Source organism: Haplochromis burtoni, unplaced genomic scaffold (genome assembly GCF_018398535.1).
Source record: "Haplochromis burtoni strain Fernald_Lab_line unplaced genomic scaffold, NCSU_Asbu1 Contig_299, whole genome shotgun sequence".
NCBI classification, from domain to species: Eukaryota; Metazoa; Chordata; class Actinopteri; order Cichliformes; family Cichlidae; genus Haplochromis; species Haplochromis burtoni.
Genome location: NW_024582660.1, coordinates 157,156 through 176,402, shown reverse-complemented (window position 1 = coordinate 176,402; position 19,247 = coordinate 157,156). Strand labels below are relative to the sequence as shown.

The window sequence follows — 19,247 nt, the reverse complement described above, 5'->3', positions numbered from 1 at the left end:
CGACCAGGAGTGTTTGCTTGACAGGCAGACACTGATAGAAGCCTTTCAGTTCAAACAATCAGGGGATGGGAGAGATACAGCAGGTGAAATTAACTTTTTCCAGCCTTCTTCCCTGCTGAATTATGCTTCAAGTTAGTAATGCTCTAGAGAACGGTGGCAGTTAAATTGCATTATCTTCCCTGTGAACTCTTTCATATGAGAAGTGACATTAAGACATCAAAGAATTCTGCCATACTATTGTCTGCCAGCTTGCCACTTAAGCAGAAGAGGTGGGTTGGAGGCATATTTTGTACTGTATTTGTGCATATATGACTGTGGTAGAGAACCTGCTGATATTACTAAACCTCTCTTGGAGGTCCCTGTAAGACCATTTCTGCAGGTTCTTATGTCACCAAGACACCAATTATAGGGTGTGTGGTTTTTTTTTTACCTCCTGGTGTTTTGGTGCTTTTCTCTTCTTTTTTTTGTCCCCAGAAATATGCCATTGGCCAACTGTACAGAACAATAACATTTTCATTAAACATCAAGTTGTCTCAAGAAGACACCTTATTCTGTGACAAGAGGAGGTGTTTATTCACCTCAGCTCAGCCACAAGAAAGGCATGAATCTTACATTTAGAATGGAATCACATCACACCATAAATTCTTAAATAACTATTTTTCTTATTTACCGCAGGTATCGAGAGACGCAGATCTTTTTTTAAAAACAACTTCTTCTTCTTCTTTTTTTTTAATCTGGCAGCTTCAAGTAATATGTGACCAGGAAAGTGTGTATTTTGTCACATGAGGGTCTCTGATTTTCTCCCTTTTTAAGCTGCTGCTGATGTTGTTTTGCTGTTAATGCAGAGTCGACACTTCCTACATCTCCTGATGAAATCTGCTTTAGCATTCAGTCTAATAACATTTGTCATTCTTCTGCTCTGGCTTCTTATTGGCTAACTTATTCCAATTTGTTCTATGCTGAATTTTCTTCCAGTCTGTATTAAGGCAATGCAGTGTGTTGACACTATGCATAAGTGCTTTTCGTTCCCTCTCTGAGTTTATCTCCTGGAGATAAAAGTTCTTACTAACTGGTTGCGGTTCATTTTGCAATTATGTTTTTTCCCACTAATCGGAAGGTTGGTACTGTTGTACTGTTGTGATGTTTTCTAGTCACCGCCTCCAAGGGTTATGTTTTAGGTAGTGTCAGACAGTGTCATTCTGTCTGTCTTCAGAAATTTTTAGTTGAATTCTGATAAAAAATTGTAGTGGCTGTAGAGTGGAGTCATGGTAACAATCCATTTAAACTTGACTTATATTCTTACAAGTGTGGTGGTTATTGTCAACATATAGAAAGTGCAGTACAAAGATTTTAACCCCTTAGCAGTCCTATTAGTCCCCTAAACCATCCAATGTCCCGTGGGCGGTACGTCCGACTGCTAACAGTTTAAACATCATGTCACATCTGACCTTTGACCTCTCCTTTAAGGTCAACAGATTGATCTTAAGATATGCTATATAAAGATATTTTTCCTTAATGCCATTGTTTTTATTGGCAACATATGGAGAATGGTATATGGAGAGCTTAAATATCAAGTTACTCTGCGACAGACTGGCGACCTGTCCAGGGTGTACCCCGCCTTTCGCCCTATGACAGCTGGGATAGGCTCCAGCACCCCCCGCGACCCTGAAAAGGATAAGCAGAAGCGAATGGATGGATGGATGGATGTCTCTTATCTTTAACACAACGCTTAAAGTTCTGCTGCCTGTCTTTGTATGGCAGCATTTAGGAAATGATAATGGTATATGAGGATTCTAAATATCACGTTATAGATTGTCACATTTGACCGCTGATGTGCAGAATGATGAATGATGTGCCTCGTTAGCTGCCCAGTATGTTAACGGAAGTGAGCTGCCTTGGCACAGGTTTGCACTCTGAGTGCTACTTCTTAAATTTGTTTCTTCACTTTTTGTTACATTTTTGTTTCATAACTTATTTCAGACAAATAATGTAAGTTACAAAAGAAGAATTTCCTTGACTGTGTCTTAACATTGACTGAAAACAGAGCAAAACACAAGAGTTTGGATAGTTCAGCGAAGGAGAATAGCAACGAATTTTATGAAAGCGTCTTTGCAAAAAGTGGAGACTGTGACATTTGCTGTTGTACTGAATTTACCTGCACGCTATAGTCCATTGCAGTCTTTTTCCAGTTTGTTGGATTTACATTATGTGCATACTAAATCCTAACCAAATGCGTCCTTCCTGATAAACAGTAAACCGACACAAGGAAATTAGAAATGATGGCGAGACGTGCCATTTACTGCACCCATGGTTTTCTGTTGATGACCACTGCCATGAATTCAACCATGCTAGCCATTTTCTAAATATGCCTCTAAAGACAGAATGACTCACCCAGTGTGATTTGCGTGATTATGGCAAGTCTGTCACGCTGCTGTATTCTCTGCCAGGAGCTATAGTCACCACCAATCCACAGCTTATCAAGCCAAACTCAGCATCCTGCCTCACTGCAAACACCCCCACCGCACTCCACACACGCATACACACAAGTCTTTTCGGTAGAAGGCACTAACTTCAATTTGAAACATCTTTGCTTTGTTGAGCCTTTATCCTGCTCTGCCAAGCACGCTGAGACAGGCCCAGGACCCCGTGATGATTACATTTCTCTGTATTTTCTCTCATTCCCAACTCTATTTGTTTTCTCATCAGCAAGAGGTGGCTTGTTAATAATGAGCTTGCTGTCACGAGTGCAATAATACTTCTTTAATTCATTGATAGTTAATAACAATATTTCACCTTTTGATAAAACACCACAGGGAGCTCTGCTGATTCACGGAGAGAGAAGAATCCCGCTCTGTTGTCTAGCTCAGATGGCAGCACAGACAGACATGTGAATGTGACATATGGCTTGGAAGGAAATAGCAGCCTGATTGAGAGCTTGCATCAGCTCAGTGAGATAACCGACCCCGCATCCTTTCTCCCAAGCCAAGTATGTTTAGCTTCTCTTTGTAGAGAAGCTGAGTATTCACGACACTGATGTCAGCGCATGAGAACGCTGTTCAAGTCTTTCCAAATATCTTCTAGTAAGGGCTTTATTTTTGGGCAGCCTCTAGCTATTAAGTACAACAAGTCATTTGAATGGTGAGACACTGGCTTGCTTGTTTACGACCGTGCATGTTAGCCCGAGACAGTCTTGCATAACTTTGAACTTCCCTCAATACTCAGCTTTGCTTATATCAGCCTTTCGAATAGTTTCTTTAATCTTTCTAGCATGGCCATAATGTTTGAATACATAACTGAACATATTATATGAATTAGTTCATATTGGGCCATCTTTGAAGCATTTAATGCAGATTCTTTGAAGCTGTTCTCAGCAGGCTGCTCAACCAAAATTAATCTGAAATGCATACAATTAGGATAGGATGCCATATCAGGTAAATCTTGCTTTGCATTTCCCTCTAGCAACCCTCCATAATTAGATGATTTTTTTTTTATGTGAAACACTACCCCAGTCATTAATCTAGATTCAATAAAGAGTGATGACTTTGTTTACTCAAATGTACTCTTTCACCTATAGAAGACGTACTGTTGAATTTTAAATCAAACGATGGCACAAAAAATGTGTCAACTCAAGTTAATTGCAGGGGCGGGAATATTATCCGTATGTGATGTTTTTCAGAAGCTGTCGAGTGAGAAAGACCCTAAGGAATCCATCTCTCTGTTATTTGAATCTTCTGAGCGTCATATTTGATAGCATGACATTTTCAAGAACAACTCCATCACCCTGACTAATACACAGAAAAGAGAAAGCTTTTATAAAGATATGGAGCAAAAAGATAAACAGCAAGATTAAGTGCACGATCGCTTCTTATGTCAGCACACCAGGACGCAGATGAGTTATATTTACCAGGAGGTGCAGCGCATGCACTCAAAAATTATTACCTGTTTTGTCACAACGTCAAAACAGGGAAATACAAATAAATGAACCTCCGCAGTATGTCCTCTTTTCCACCTCTGAAGCATTAATGTTATCTTGTAAAATGTTATCTTTTCAAAATCCAAGAAAAAAATTGAAAAGTTAAAAATCGAATATTTCCATCTCATGAACAGAAATCTGCTTCTCCGCGACTTTAGCTATACAACGTCATGTACCGCACACCTTCATTTCCCATCCCTCCCTCACTCTGTGTTGTCATAACCCCTCCACCACCCCAACATCTCCCTGTAGGCTCTGCGAGATACTTTACTTATCACTTCCAGATTTGTAGCAAATTTGAGCTCAGAGCCAGAACAGTCCACTCCATCCTTCTGCTGTTATAAATCAGTCATTTCAAGCTTGAGTTGTATGAGTAAATTATGTTTTCTTGGTCATTGCGGTGAGTCAACATTTACGTTCTGTTTGTGATAATAATCCTGTGGTGTGCCAAAAATCAATACAAGATTCCAGCAGATTGAGAAAGCCAATTGTGTTTACAGTTTTGTTTGTTTATGGTAATGATCCAAAATCGATCCTTTATTGACACTGAATTACTAACTGTTGCGCGTAGAGTTTGCATTTAGAAATGAATAATCATTGATAGTGGAGGCTGTCTTTGTAACTTTCTCGCTTCCTCACCTCTCCATCACGACTAATTTGCAGCTGCTTGTAAGGATTCGAAGAGGGCTCTGGAGGTATCCCAGCATGCTGAGGACATGGGTCTGATCCTGGGAGCCTGCGCCGGCGGCCTCGTGGTCCTCATTCTACTGCTGGGGGCCATCGTCATTATCGTCAAGAAGGGGTGAGTGGCTGCGAAAATGTTTGTCTGCTGGCCAGTCGACATGAGATGGGTTAGAGCTTTTCACGGTTAAACATTTATGGTTTGAAGTCTTATTGTTCCTGCATAGGCCATCCAGAGGAGTAAATTTATCTCTATCCCACTTGGCAGCTAGGGTCTATTGAGGAAAGCATTTGGCAGTGAGAGTGAATTACAACCAGAGTTAGTGGAATGGTAGAGCATTAATCCTAAACTCTCCCACTGCTGCCTCAGCCGAGCTTTTGTGTTTCTCATCTCATCTTTTAATTTCAAGGTCTGCGTGTTGGCTGAACACATTCAAATGCAGCCTGTTCGCACTGGAATCGCTGGCTGCTTTCCACCTGCAAATTACCTCTGTCGTCGATCGCACCTGCAGTGTATTCTTCCTTTGCTCGCTGGGCAATAGTGGAACACTCATCTGAGTGTGAAATATTTCATCAAGGGGCATGTTATTCCATTGCCCACTCAATTACATGAGGCAAGCAGCTGTGAGGTGCCAGTGGATGGGCTAGTAATTGGTTAGGAAGGTTGTTTTTTTGCTTTTTTTTGTTGAGGCAGTGGGTAGGGGTGGGCTCCTCAGCCCTGAGGAATTTTCTTTGCTGTGAATAGAGGGAGAATGAATGGGGATGTCTGGAGGAAGGCGGTGACTGATAAGATTCACTGGGCCAATCTAGCCACCACAATAGAAACTAGACAGCCGCACGGGTGCAATGGGAGCAGACCTGTTTATATTTAGGCACACGATATTATCTCTCTGCATGTACAAAGAGAGACTGTATACATTAATGTTTTCAGTTATCATTCGGAATATCAGAGATCCCTGCATAGTGGCATATTCAGGAGGGTGCTGGTTAAATGCAGACAGGAGTCAAAAACAAAGGATGTGCTTGCTGCATGCCAAATTTCAGCTTTAAACCAACTTTAAACTTTGTGATATTAATGGGAACACTTGCGAAGTGAAGGTGGAGGAGTCAACAGCTTATTATGTTTCATCAGGCTCACTCAAAGCTAATGAACCTAAGAGCAAAATAAACAAGTGTTAAAAAAATGAATCCATCATTTAAGGATGAAATCAACTTAAATATTAAGCTAAAATATATGAAAAATGGAAAAGTCTTGATAGATTTAGATGCCACAGTCAGGTAGATTAGATTAGATTACATGTTTTTTGAACATACAATTTAAAATACACACTACCGCTTTTTATATCTCATAGATGAAGTCAGTTGTTTTTGGATAGTTGTGATTCTTCTTATTGTAACTTCATGAAAAATGAGTCATTCGGTTCTTGGGGTTCAAATTTTATATTTTGTTTTTTGCAACACTACTTAACTGTTAGATCAGTTTCACATAAACTAAAACAAATCAATCAAATCAACAATCTAACACACGAAGCGAAACTGAACATGATGGCCACCAGACAGGAGACTATCAAAGTAAAACAGGAAGTACAGGGAGCACACACACTGAGACGCAGACTGATGGAACCCAGAGAACAGAGGGAGGAAAGAGAGAGTGAGGGACAAAAGGGACAAATGACGAGAAAGGGTGAGAAAAACCAGACACACCCACACAGACATGATTGGACGATCATGAAGACCTAACTGGGGGAATGCTGAGGGAAGGACACGGAGACATGAATGGAACCAAATAACAACCAAGACATCCTGAACTAGAAACACTGAATACAGTCAAGGGTGTAAGCAAACTAAACTAGGAAATATAAAATACACAGAGAACATAACGAATAAATAAGACTCCGAAAACACAAAGTAAACCCAAAGCACTGGGTCAACAACCCAGGAACCCTAACACAGTCTGCTTATAAACACAACACAGACCCGCAAAGGAAATCCTGTGATTAACAAAGCAGTGATGGAATACAGATTTTTTTTAAAGCTAGTTTTGTTGATTTTTAAAATGTGATATGATTAATCTTTCCTTTAGAAAAAAAACCCTCTTAGTTCCCTAAAATGTTCCCAAACGGCAAACATAAGGCACCTTCAATGTATTTAATAAGATTAATCCAAATGAAAGATGCACACACACCTCTATACTATCAGTTTTATTTATGATGATTTTGTTCTTAGACCTCCGTTAGTTGAAATTTTTAAAAATCTTTTGTTGGTCCCAATGTGAGTTGTGTTATGAGGTGAGCCTGTCTTCTGCCTCACGATGGCCAGCCAGGAACATTCCAACACACTGAGCATCTTCATTTATCTTTCTGATGTCCATCTTGATAAACCATAGTCACCTCTCTTTTTTTTCTCCTCACTCTCTGTCTCTCTCCTTTCCTCCTCCTTCATGCTAATCAGAAGGGACTTCTATTCTTACCCTTACTACCCGTAAGTTACTCCTTTCTCCATCTTCCACCCTGATGCCATTTTCCCCTTGCTTTGTAGACCCAGGATTACTAGAGTGGAAATAAGCATTGCTATCTCCACCACATTCTCAAATCAACCCCTCACCCCACCACCAAACACACACACATACACAAACAAGCACATATACACACACACCACTTCAGCAGAACCTTACTGCAACCCATGACACACTCTTGCTATCACCAGATCGCACTTTTCCCCTCGTCCAGTTTCAATCTTGTGGCCCTTATATTTCCCTTTCACTCCAATTTCTCATCTCCTCACCCACCCTCCTTTCCTTTATTCCTTATCTCTTTGCCTGTCTTTCTCTCACTTCTCACCTTCTCTGCCATCCTCTGTCTGTATTTGCTCCCTGCCTTTCTCTATCCTCCCACCTCTCTTCCTGCCTCTCTACAGTAGGAAGAAGGTGGCCATAAACAAGGCAGCCATGTCCTACAGGCAGGAGAAGAGTCGGAAGCTGAGCTCTCTGGATTGCAGCATGACAGAGCAGAGCACTCTCCAGCAAGATGAGAGGATGGCCCACTCCTTCATGGATGCCCACGGCTGCAATGCTCGAAGTAAGGCAGCAAGGACCACATGAGTACTTTTGAGAAAGTGTCTAGAGAGAATGCAGCTTCTTGCTTTCTGACCTTCAGCCATGTTTGCAAACATATATCCAATCTGTCCTGTCAAAACGTAAGATGCTTTGGACAGAGAAATCTCCTGAAAGGCTCTTGTCTGTTTGAATATTCTGCAGCACCAGTCAGCACTCACATCTCTGCAGAAATGCTGACTTTTTCCTTTAAGCTGCCCCCTAGACTTTTTTACATTAATAAAAAAGAACAGAGCATGTGCCGCAGAATCCTCAGTGTCAGCTGGATGCCTTGAACTGTATCTGTTTGTGTTCCCAGATGAGCAGCGTAGCTCTGTCAATGAGTCTAGCAGTTTACTGGGAGGCTCACCCCAACGTCACTGTCGGAGGAAAAGCTCGCCATATCACACGGGTCAGCTCCATCCTGCTGTAAGGGTGGCTGACCTCCTCCAGCACATCAACCAGATGAAGACAGCTGAGGGATATGGTTTCAAACAAGAGTATGAGGTAAGGCATGTATGAAAAACACACAATTTCATTTGTGCTTTTTTTTCCATTAGGTTTAGCTAAAAATTTAGTTTTTTGTTATGTTGCAATTTTAATTGTCTATCTGTAAATGTATGTAGTTATTTAAATTGTTAATCCACTTTGTTAGCTTAATGGTATCCACATAGTCCAATGTGTCTCAATCCCTGTTTTGAGTATGTACACCCACACTAACAAATATGACTACACAATATAAGCCATGAGTATGTCAGTTTTCCAGTATTTAACAGTCAAAGGTATATAGTGTGCAACACTGTATACTTCTCTCTCTAAGCATACAGTGTTATGCAAAGGTTTGAAACTACCTCTCATTTATTCATATTTTCCATCCAAAAAGCCAGACCTTATAAAATTTTAAAGTGATCTTGTGGTTCTTCCGGGTTTCTCAAGGTCTTTCAAAGTTTTTCTTTGGACTTTGGCTTTTTTATATTCAGTCCTGTTATATTGGCACATTACACAAGAACTTGACTGAAAATCAGTGGCAACAATTCGATGATGAATCCAAAAGTGACATTTTGAGATAAAATTGTTGTCAGTATATATGGAAATGTCTGGAATAAGGTGCAACAGTGAGTGTCAACAACCGTCTGTAAAACATGGTGGCGACGCAGTCATGTTTTTTGGCTGCATTTGAGCCGAGGTGTTGGAGACCATGTCAAAATTAATGGAATTAAAATTGCCAAAAAATACTGTCAGATTTTGATCTACCATGGTAATACCATCTGGAAAGCATTTGATTGGCTTCATCTTTCAGTATGATATTCATCCCAATGGAGTAAAAGTCACTGGATAAAAAAACAAAGATTGGAACTCTATCAGTTATGGATCGGCCTTATAGACACAAAAGATCAAAGAAGAGGGTGTCCCTCAAAAAGCAATGTAAGAATGAGGGGTAGCACAAGACTTTTTTATGTAACTAGAGGGGAAGTCCTACCACGAAATTTGTAAATGAAATGTTAATGCAAGATTCTGTGACTATTAGCCAACTAGCCTAAAGTTAGGGTTTTTTCTTGGGGGGGGCAATGACATTGCCTGTGTTTGTCGTAGTCTGATATTCATGTCTGGTTTGCTGTCTTCTTTACCTATAAGACTTTAGTATTATGTTTGGTCAAGGACTTGACAAGTTCACAAAATGGGCCTACTAGCAAGACATGTAAAATGTTGTAGTTCACTTTTGAAGTAAGTAAAATGTTGATCATTTTTGACAGGTATTTTAAGAGTTTATCTTATATTCTAGAAAATTAGCTATCAAATTCAATGGTTTATTCAGATGTTAGAAATTACTTATGTAGTTTTGATTATTTATTCTACTAGCTAGAAATTTCTACTGCTAGCTAGCCCAATCATTAGTTTGCTCTCATGCATCTAATTATTACTTTACATCTAATTATTACACAATTTATCTATTAAATCAGTTCCAAACTACTCAGTTCTGTATTCAAGTTTGTGTTTTTTTGTTTGTTTTAATTAGTTGAGCTATTTTTGCCAGACGCTCTCTAGCTACCGTTTGCTGTAACCTGTCGCTAGTCCTGGTGCTAGCTGCCAAGCCATATGTACCTTTGGTCTTGGCTGTTTTTGTTTGGTTTTTTCTTTTTTGATTTGACAAAGTTACAGTCTTTCAAAGTGTTGAATCATATTATGCTTCCGTATTTGTTTTATTGGTTTGCTGTCAACTTCTAGTATACAAAGCCAGTTCCATGACAAATTGATTTTGTTAGCTTGAAGTTGAAGAACCTGCACAGAGCAAAAGTCACTGGTCAACACACCTCTTTAAAGAACATTACACCTAAGGGCCTCATACCCGTGAAATTTCATTTATTTCTTTGTAGCTGAGAAAAATGGGTGAATCATTTGTCAGATAGCATCACGTCAAAATTCTCAATATGTTACAGTGTACAGACCCATCTGTATAATATTCCAGACCAGTGCTGTCTGTTTTGAAGCATTTTAAATGGGGTCTTGAATATTCATGAGCATGAGCAGTAAAATATGTTTTTGACTTCATTTGCATTACAGAGTTAATGCATATATACTGAACATTCTTCTTATAAGAGCACTAATTACTATTTCCAAAGTTACGCCACTCAGAGTTCTGGTTAATATAATATGAAATTCTCAACATCATCCAGTTGTGATAGGATTTTTTTTTCTCTGCACCTACAGCTGCAGGAAGCCAGATGCACTTTTTCAATTCATTAAGCTATCACCTGAGGGGCCAACAAATCCCCCCCCTCCTCCAAAATCAATATATGGGTTGCTTTTTCACTCCTCAGTCTGGCTCCTCATCGCCTGGAGAAATAAACAAGATGAAGGGGATCAGCCTGCACTCTGCTGTCAGACTTCATAACCCTTATTTCCCACAGGGTCACACTGCTGCTGCCATTGATCAGACATGTTGCAAGGCATTGTGGGGGGGTTATGAATGAGTCAGGCCCTGGGGTAGGTGGGGTACAGTATGTGTTGTGAAAGTCAACATCTGGAGCAAGAGTCAGTGAATACACTAGAGGATAGAACCTGTGCCCCTTCACCAGGATGTGGCTACTTAAAAGTGATGTTGTGTCATTTTGTTATCTCTTGGAAGACTAGTGAACCTGAGAGAGCTGTATATATTAAATGAAGGCCCGCAAACCTCAGCGACCTCTGCTCACAATGTGAGAGACTGATAAAGTCATACAAAAACAGTTACTTCAAGTTCTGCTGCTAAAGGTGGCACTACAAGCTATTGCATCTTTGGGTGAACTTAGTTGTTTAGACTGCAGAAAGTCCTGTGAAAACTTTCACGGCTGTAGTTCCATTTCAAGGAAATTCAAAGTGTCAGAATTACAGGTAAATAAATAAATAGAATAACTCCATAGGTGGAACAAAGAGTGTGTGTCCTACGTACAGATAAGTAAAAAAAAGAAAAAAACTAAAGATACAGTGAGAATAATTCTGTTTGACAGGTCATTGTTTTATCCCCCATCTAATATTTAAAAACTATTCATGATTAATCTAAAATGACACAATCATACTTACTTGTTCAATCTTAAACAACAAGTATGGATTAATCTTGTGTACTTGTGTGTCATATGGTACACTCGGTGCTAAAGGCTGTTTGCAGAGGCCTGGGTTTGAGTTCATCATTTACATCAAGTCATCGACCCACTCTCACCCTTCACTTTCCTGTCATCATATATACCCAAATAAATGTACATTAAATATTGCCAAAAGTTTTGACAGGAACTTCTAACTACTGGAGATAAAGTAAACTCATATGAGAATCAGAAGATGAAAGAAATACTGCAGCAGGATGTCTCACTCGTCTTTCACTGTTGGAGGTTTATTGGTTTTTAACGTGGAAACCCAAAATGTTTCCATTTTGAAGGAACTTTTCAGTTTATTTCCAGAACTCATATAGTCAGGGGAAACTACTTTCAAGGAAGAATGGCTCTCATTTCCCACGTAGTTGCCATACAGTGCCATGAGATTATGGGATAGTAACAGGAGGTTTAATCCCAAGTCTGTCCTTTAATGTCTTTTTGCAGTTTTTCAAAATATATATTTTATTGAAAATTACATGGAAGATTAGAGTCATTTGCGCTTGTTGCGCTGGCAGAGTCAGTGAAAACTGCTATAATGGCATTCCAACACTCCTATTATTTCCGAGCATTATCTTTTTTTTTTCTTTAGTCCAGAATCCTTAATGTCCCAAACGAATACTTTCAGAAATGAATAAATCTCCACGAAGGTCAACAGAATGTTGTTTCCAAAATCTACAAGGAGTTTTGGACAAATACAGGTTTGTTAAGCAGGATTAAATCAGGCATTACCAGCGCTGATGTCAGTGACTGATATAATCCTCCGATTATCTTTCCTTCTCCTGCTCGCCTCGGATGTCAGGTGGTACCAATTCAACACCCGTTGCCCGGGAGAGATTGGTCCGCTGTAGACGAGCGGCAGCGTGCCTCAGTATGAGAGCCTGGATGTGCCCACCGATACAGCAGAGAGATCAGGCTGGTTTTTAAAATGCAAAAGAATACGACACCACTCATGTCAGGCCCATGCTTTATTTATTTATTTTTTTTCATCTTGCTCGCTTATAGTATTGATTCAGATTCAATGACTCATCTCACTGCACCAACAGATTTAGTCGATGGGTGTCATAAACAGCTGTCACAAGTTTGGCAGTTTAACACCGAGGTATTATATAGCAACCGCTTCTGCAAGCAGCGAGTCCCACACTGTGTTCAGAATGAGAATGACTGCAGAGGGCCACCTTCTCCTTTCCAAGGCCGCAGCCATCTCTCAGCGCCGTCTGCATGTCGTCTCTCAGCCTCAGTCGCTCCCCGCTATGTTGTGGCAGATGTCTCTTGATGACTTGGCAAGATGCTATAACACTGAAGCTACTAAGACGACCTTAGGGTAACACTTTGGAGTGCATTAGCAAAGTTGTTCCCATTCTGAGTGTCAAGAAGCACAAAAGACGCATCGTCCCTGCCTGTTGTTTCTGTTTCTGAAAACTTTTTGGTTCTCTTTAATCTGCAGAGTTTTTTCGACGGCTGGGATGTCACAAAAAAGAAGGACAAGACCAAAGGGAGGCACGATAGCCTGCTAAGCCGTGAGTATTTGTGTACTGAGCCATGTGTTGAGTTGTGTTTGTGCCGTGGCTTGGGTGTGTTCCACTTTTTTTCCTTACTGTAAGTTACAGCATACCTTACCATTTCTTTTTATATGCACACTGTAAAGTAAATCACCATTTTACAATGCCACTGCCTGTATCCTGTGAGCCAGAGGTGCCCAGTAATTGCTTTTACTCCCAATGGAATGGCTGTTGATTCTTGTTAAATATGTGGTTAAGGTATGATTAATTAAAATTGATTGTTTAACCGTGTGTTTAATGATGTTTTTGAAATGTTTGCCTCTATAGGAGGAATACTAAATGCCTTACTTATTGTATTTTTCAGAGCCCTTATACAAAAGTGTCAGAAATTACTTTTGTGTCATAAAGCTTCTCAATGGAGGAAACTGCAATCTGCAGGAGTCACGACTGCTTTTGCTTTTCCTCCTAATCCTTCGCTATTATTTTTCAATCGTTTTCAGAATCCGCCTGATCCAGGTAAACCATTGCTTTAGTGGTAGAGTTTAGTTCTGTTAAACCAATAGTTTAGGTAAAGGAGGCATACTGCATATTGTTCATTCCTCCTTGTGAAAGAAAGAGTACACAGCGACTCACTGTGAGCACAGCAGCAGCATCTCTATCTCACTATGGCAGATGAGTCAAAATATATTACCAGGCAATGCAAATGTAATCATGGGGAATGGGAAAGTAGTCCAGAAAAATATATGCAGAGCATTTGATCATCAACCGGTCCTAAAACAGTAATTACCACTGTTGTTGTTGAATCAGTTATTAATCTTTAACTGTTTAATATTTGTCCAAATGTCTGTGCCCTACATGGCCAGAGTCCTGCGTATATATAGCTGAGCTACTGGGAGCTTATAATTGTAGGCGGCCTCTCCAGCTTCTCTTTGACTCAGGCTCGGTTTGCTGTTGACTGCTGACGCCCTATATCTATAGTTTGGCTTCTCTTAATCTTTCACGCATTATTTGTTGGTCTTTTGTTCTTCTAATATGTGTGTACAGGTGTGTAGGCAGGAATGAATTAGGCCATGTGTTTGGATGTATGAATACGCTCGCTTGACTGTAACTGTGTGTTTTAAAAATGCTATAGAAATAAAGTTATTAATACCTTTATTATTAGCTAACCGATACCCAACACCAGTGGCTTGTTTGACCCAGCAAAGGTAAATCTGAACCCTGACAGTTTATTAATTGTATAAATCATTGTTCAAAAAGGATGAATGTACTATGAATAACAAGCAAGAAATGCTCAAATATAGAACATGATGACGTCAGCTTGCTATGGTGTTACTGGCTCATAGGGGATCATACTGAAAATAAGTTTGTTCTACAGCTCTCTTTCATGCCCTTTGATATGGTATATTACCAGATATAGTTTCTTGACATTTTTTTTTGAAGGTCAGCTTTGACCTTGAGTGCTAACAATGAAGGTCAAGGTCAAATGCTTACCCAGCGTACAGACTCATGCCTCCCAAGGCCTGGTATATTGCTGTGAAGTTTGAAGGTGATCCATAAAAAAATGTGGGTAATATAAAGTTTTTACTGATTTTCACATTTGGTGTGATCTCGACCTTTGACTTGAATTTGGTTTCTACCATCACACAAACTTTGGAAATGACAAAAACTCTGGATGTTAGGCTGCTAGCAAACATGCAAACAGACAGCCAGACGAACCAATAAACACCCTCCCTTCCTTCAGGTGGAGAATCAGTACTCCAGTATTTTGGAAATGGACAGACTGAGATAATAATCAAACACTAAAATACTTATATATATATATACTGGATGCAAATACCTCTACATACTGATAAGTGATGTTTTATGCGTTGTAGATGACCGTCATCGAGTCAAGCTCCACTCCCTCCTTGCAGATCCCAGCTCCGATTATGTCAATGCCAACTACATAGACGTAAGTTACCTTTACTTTTATTTTTCCTTCTGCGTCACCTCATACTCCCACATCTCTGGCCTTGCTGATCATACAGCTCTGCCTTAAGAGCTCATATTAGTTGTCTTTTATTGTTTTTGTTAACCTGGCGCTTGACCAGCAGTCACCTCCCCATGCTGTCAGCTAAATCCGAACTATCATTTAATGACTACATCCACAGCGTACCATAATATCTATGTGTGTTAGTACATGTAGGCTTTGAAATAAGATTTTATCGCTATATCTCTAAAGTTCCAGCAAGAGCCTATAAGCTCTGAGCAGCAGGCCTTGCCCAAGTGCTTTTGTAAGGCAATATTGAGCATTGAAATTGGACCCAATATAACTCAGTTGATCCTTTCATATACTTTCAGATTTTGTGATCTCACCTACAGTTCAGCTCGAATGAGTGTCTCAGGGAGCCTCTCCAGTCCCAGCAGCAGTTTGCTCTCCCTTGAGATGCAATCTCTGCAGCTTTGCATTAGATGGAGCAACAGTGTCTGAAGGACTTTTCCTTCAGCGCAGGTCAGGCTGTGAGCTCTGCCGCTCACTCATAAATAGAAGGGTCACTTCAAGGGGACTCTGAAAAAGCTCTCCACAGTCTTCCCTTTATGTAGTCTGCTGAAGTATTAATCTCAGGTTTTAATATGAGCCCGTATAATAGGCTGATTGCTCTGTCGCACCCTTTGTTTTAGCAATTGTTTTGTGAACAAAAGAAAACGTAAGGGGCAGATTTGTGGTTGTGGTCGCCTGACTAAGCATACGCGAGTCCCATCGGGTAGAACTGTGTGTGGCCACTTCATCCCCTTTAGTGCTCCATGATGGCTCCATTAGAACGAGTGCTCCAAGGACCTTTGTGCCATTAACTGTGCAGGCTACAGCACCACTTGCATGTCATGCCAAGACCCTTGGCTCAAAATACTGCAGTGAAATGATTCCAAATGATTCATGGAGGAGGCCAAGGCTGGAATAATGGAACATTGCTTTTTTTAAAGGTTAAACTGAAAAGTTTAGTAGTCTTCTCACTCATTCACGTGCATATTTGCATGTTTTTCATTTTGCAGGGGTAGCAAGACATGACATTATTTTGTAAAATCTTTAGATGAACCTTGTTTTTGCCATCTAGGCTGACAGATGTAACTCCAAAAGATGCAATTAAATTTCAGCGGACTTTGATATTCTGTTAGGCACTCGGGAAGTGATGCCAGTTACAGTTGGTCGCTTTCGATTAAATGGAAGTTTGAGAATGACTGAGCAAACCAATCAAAAAGCTCGAGATAAAATTCTGGTTTAGCAAAAAGCTCAATATACCATATTTATCATTGTCTCGCTTGTCATTGTACGTCACCTGGGGAAGGCAATCTGACCAAGATTATTTTGCATGGTACTCAAAGCACCATTAAAGAACAATTCCGGTTTCATCAGCTTAGTTTATTCAACTTTCAGCTGCATCATTTAGAATGTAATTTAGTTTTTGGCTTTCTCGATTTGCAATAACGCTGCAAATAGTAACACAGTACATGCAGTGTTTAGCAAATGTATTAAAACCACCATCCAATGTACGGTTTATGGAACAGCTGCCCAAAATTAATAATATTGGTAATTACTATTATTTAATATTTCTGCAATGGTTAATCCACCAGTATGCACAAGCCCTTTAATCAAAATGATATTTTTAACCTGTAAAGATTATTTTGGCCAAATGCTTAGTTTTATTATAAACTGTGACTTTCAGACTAGTTTTGTTGCTCAAACTTTTTTTGCAGTGTCTCTGTTCCCAGATTTCAGCTTAGTTCACCATAAAATTAACACAGAAACTGTATTTTCTGCCTAAAAAACCTGGTATCTTTGTTACGTTAGACTGTCAAAAAGTCAACACAATTTTATTAATTTAAGGCAAAACTGTGGTTATGGTATATATACCACTCCACCCTGTTCATTTGTTTTCTCACACAAATTTTAAATAAGAATGTATCCAGACTGGACATAACTTCTATGGAATCTCTGAATTCACTGCAATTTTATGAACAATTCATAGCATGTATTGAGTAACATTTTGTAGTTCCTAAGGCACCATGTTCCCTCCTTCTCTGCAGAACCTATTAAAGTGTCATTGATGTTATTAAGAGCTTGGATAATGCTGGGTTTTTACTGCTCTCGGATGATGACCTGCTGCTGCACTCTTTTATCTTTTTTGCCCGTCTTTAACAATCTAAGTAAAGACATATGATTGAACTTCCCATTCTCTTCCTGCAAGACAAATGACTAAAAGACTGCGGTTGCTATATAACAAGAGTTGGCCTTTATCGCAAAAACATGGAAATTAAAGATTTCTGGACATTATTCTCTCCACAGGTTTCCAGTGCAAACTGCTTTCTAACCATTTCATAACCCTTTTCTTCTGGTCTTTAATCACATTAACTAGCTCTTATTTCCTCCCCTACTTTCCTTCTATATCTCTCTCTGTTCCCCACCCTCCCTTGTTTTCAACCTTTTGGCATCTCTTAGATTCGGATAAACAGGGAAGTAAGTATCTTGCTTCTCTTCTGCTTTCCATCTTCTTCTTTTCATGCCGCCCCCTCTGGCTCTCCCTGCCAGCCCTCCACGGCTTTTCTTCTTCTTTTCTGGCAGATCCTCCTTTGCTTTTCCTCTCTGAGCTGCTGAGCCTTTCCACTTTTAGCCCTCACTGTTCCTCTGAGTTTTAACTTTTTTCTCCCAAACTGACCGTAGCAGTCTCATCCATAGTCAAATGCTCACCTGGAGTTTTTGCTTAACATCAGTCTCAGTTTTTTTGTATAAAATGGCTGATAGAATACTACAGAGGAGAAAAGATGAGGTCAAAGCTCATGTTTATACACACACAGTATGACAGGAGGCATTGTAAATATATACAGTGACAGTGAAAAGTAAAGAAAACCCTGCTTTTCCAGTGGTATGAGAGCCCATATTTATCAGGCATCTCAGCGTAAGATAGTAGGTGCAAGATCACACTAGAAAACAAAAAAAACACAATTATCTTCACAAAATACATGTCATTGTCGGCTTGACTAAAAGCTAACCTGGTAGTAAGCCACGAAAGCACACCAAAATAACAAGCTTTCTAACTGCCTGTCATAGATATGCTCATGTTGATGAAACAGCTGAGCTTGATGCATCTCTGCTGTCGCAGCCTCGCGGGCTGTCTGGCTCTGGGCTCTGACCCGTTTCTATATAAAATCTCAGACTTTTGTTAATTTACGATATCTGACTGCTGCGACCTTGTTTCATATCACAGCAGGTCATCTTTGGGTTAATTAATCACACACCGGCGTGTCAGGAGAAGAAAAAAGATGAATATTGTAATTAAAGATGTGAAAATGTTATTTGACAGTTGTGTGTGTTGTGTCAAGTAGTCTTAAATCATCCATATTAGCTAAATGTCAAATCTATTTCATGGCAATAAGCAAACAGTTTACTTCCTGAACTATACCTGAAGTATAGCCACAAAAGCATCTGAAGCTGCACGTCTTCAGAAATCAAAACGCTAAATGACACGTCTGTCAAATCAAACGCTGACAGAACAATGAGTTCGCTTAAGTGGTGACGAGAACTTATCTGAATTACATTTTGCAGGCAGTTTTTACCTGAAAGCAGCAGAGAACTGCTTTTTAAAGTATTTATTTAGAGAATTTATTGCAGTGGAGAAGATACTTCAGTGGAGTCAGGACAGATAGAACAGATGGGCAACATTATAGTTTGATCCAATTTTAGACTCCTCACCCCAAAATTCAGTCATATATCATCAATGTTATGATAGTCTGCAGTTAATAAGGGCAGTTCTGTCCAAATTTTCAACCATGTATGAAAGCTCTGCATGAATTGATGGGCAGATGCTGTTTTGCTGTTCGAAGTACTACTGAGAGCAGGACACACATGCAACAGTAGGAGATGACTTCCAACAAAGCGATTCACATTTTGCTGCTGCCTACATGATTTGAGAAAAAAGAAATAGAATTTCGAGGAAAGGCTTTCTATTTACCAATACCAGCATGAGGAAAATGATTTTAACGGGAGTGTACATATTAGGAGCTGTTTCTTTTTTAAAGATAATGATAAGATTGGTGCAAACATCTTGTAGCAGCTTTTGAGTGGGATGTACTGTAATTGTTCCATTTACACAAAGAACTCCACAGGATGTTTCTTTCTGGTTTTCTTTCAAACAGGAATAATTTGTGTCCCCTAGAATCTAAAATACAATAGCAAAGTATTGAGTATAATATCCTCCTGAGACCCAGTAATTCATTTTTGTGCACTGTAGTACACATTTAGTTTTTGCTTGTAGCTCTCATACTCTACTTGCCACTCATCTAAGTCCTGATGTTTCTTAGAGAGGACAACAGTACCTTTAAAATGATATCACATGTGTGGGGGT

General features: G+C 39.7%; 1 protein-coding gene across 7 annotated transcripts in view; it reads left to right on the top strand.

Moving 5' to 3' along the window:
- The window catches only part of LOC102308225 (receptor-type tyrosine-protein phosphatase U), a 259,704-nt gene that overhangs the window by 204,028 nt on the left and 36,429 nt on the right, over window positions 1-19,247 (top strand). The window contains exons 14-20 of one of the 7 annotated variants that reach the window (XM_042228045.1): window positions 4,637-4,775; window positions 7,106-7,135; window positions 7,574-7,731; window positions 8,065-8,252; window positions 12,816-12,888; window positions 14,745-14,821; window positions 17,345-17,362. In XM_042228045.1, the coding sequence (XP_042083979.1) occupies window positions 4,637-4,775; window positions 7,106-7,135; window positions 7,574-7,731; window positions 8,065-8,252; window positions 12,816-12,888; window positions 14,745-14,821; window positions 17,345-17,362 (683 nt within the window). Of the gene's footprint in view, window positions 1-4,636; window positions 4,776-7,105; window positions 7,136-7,570; window positions 7,732-8,064; window positions 8,253-12,815; window positions 12,889-14,744; window positions 14,822-17,344; window positions 17,363-19,247 lie in introns of all 7 variants that reach the window. The other 6 variants (XM_005941002.3, XM_042228046.1, XM_005941003.3 and 3 more) reach the window with 6 other exon arrangements.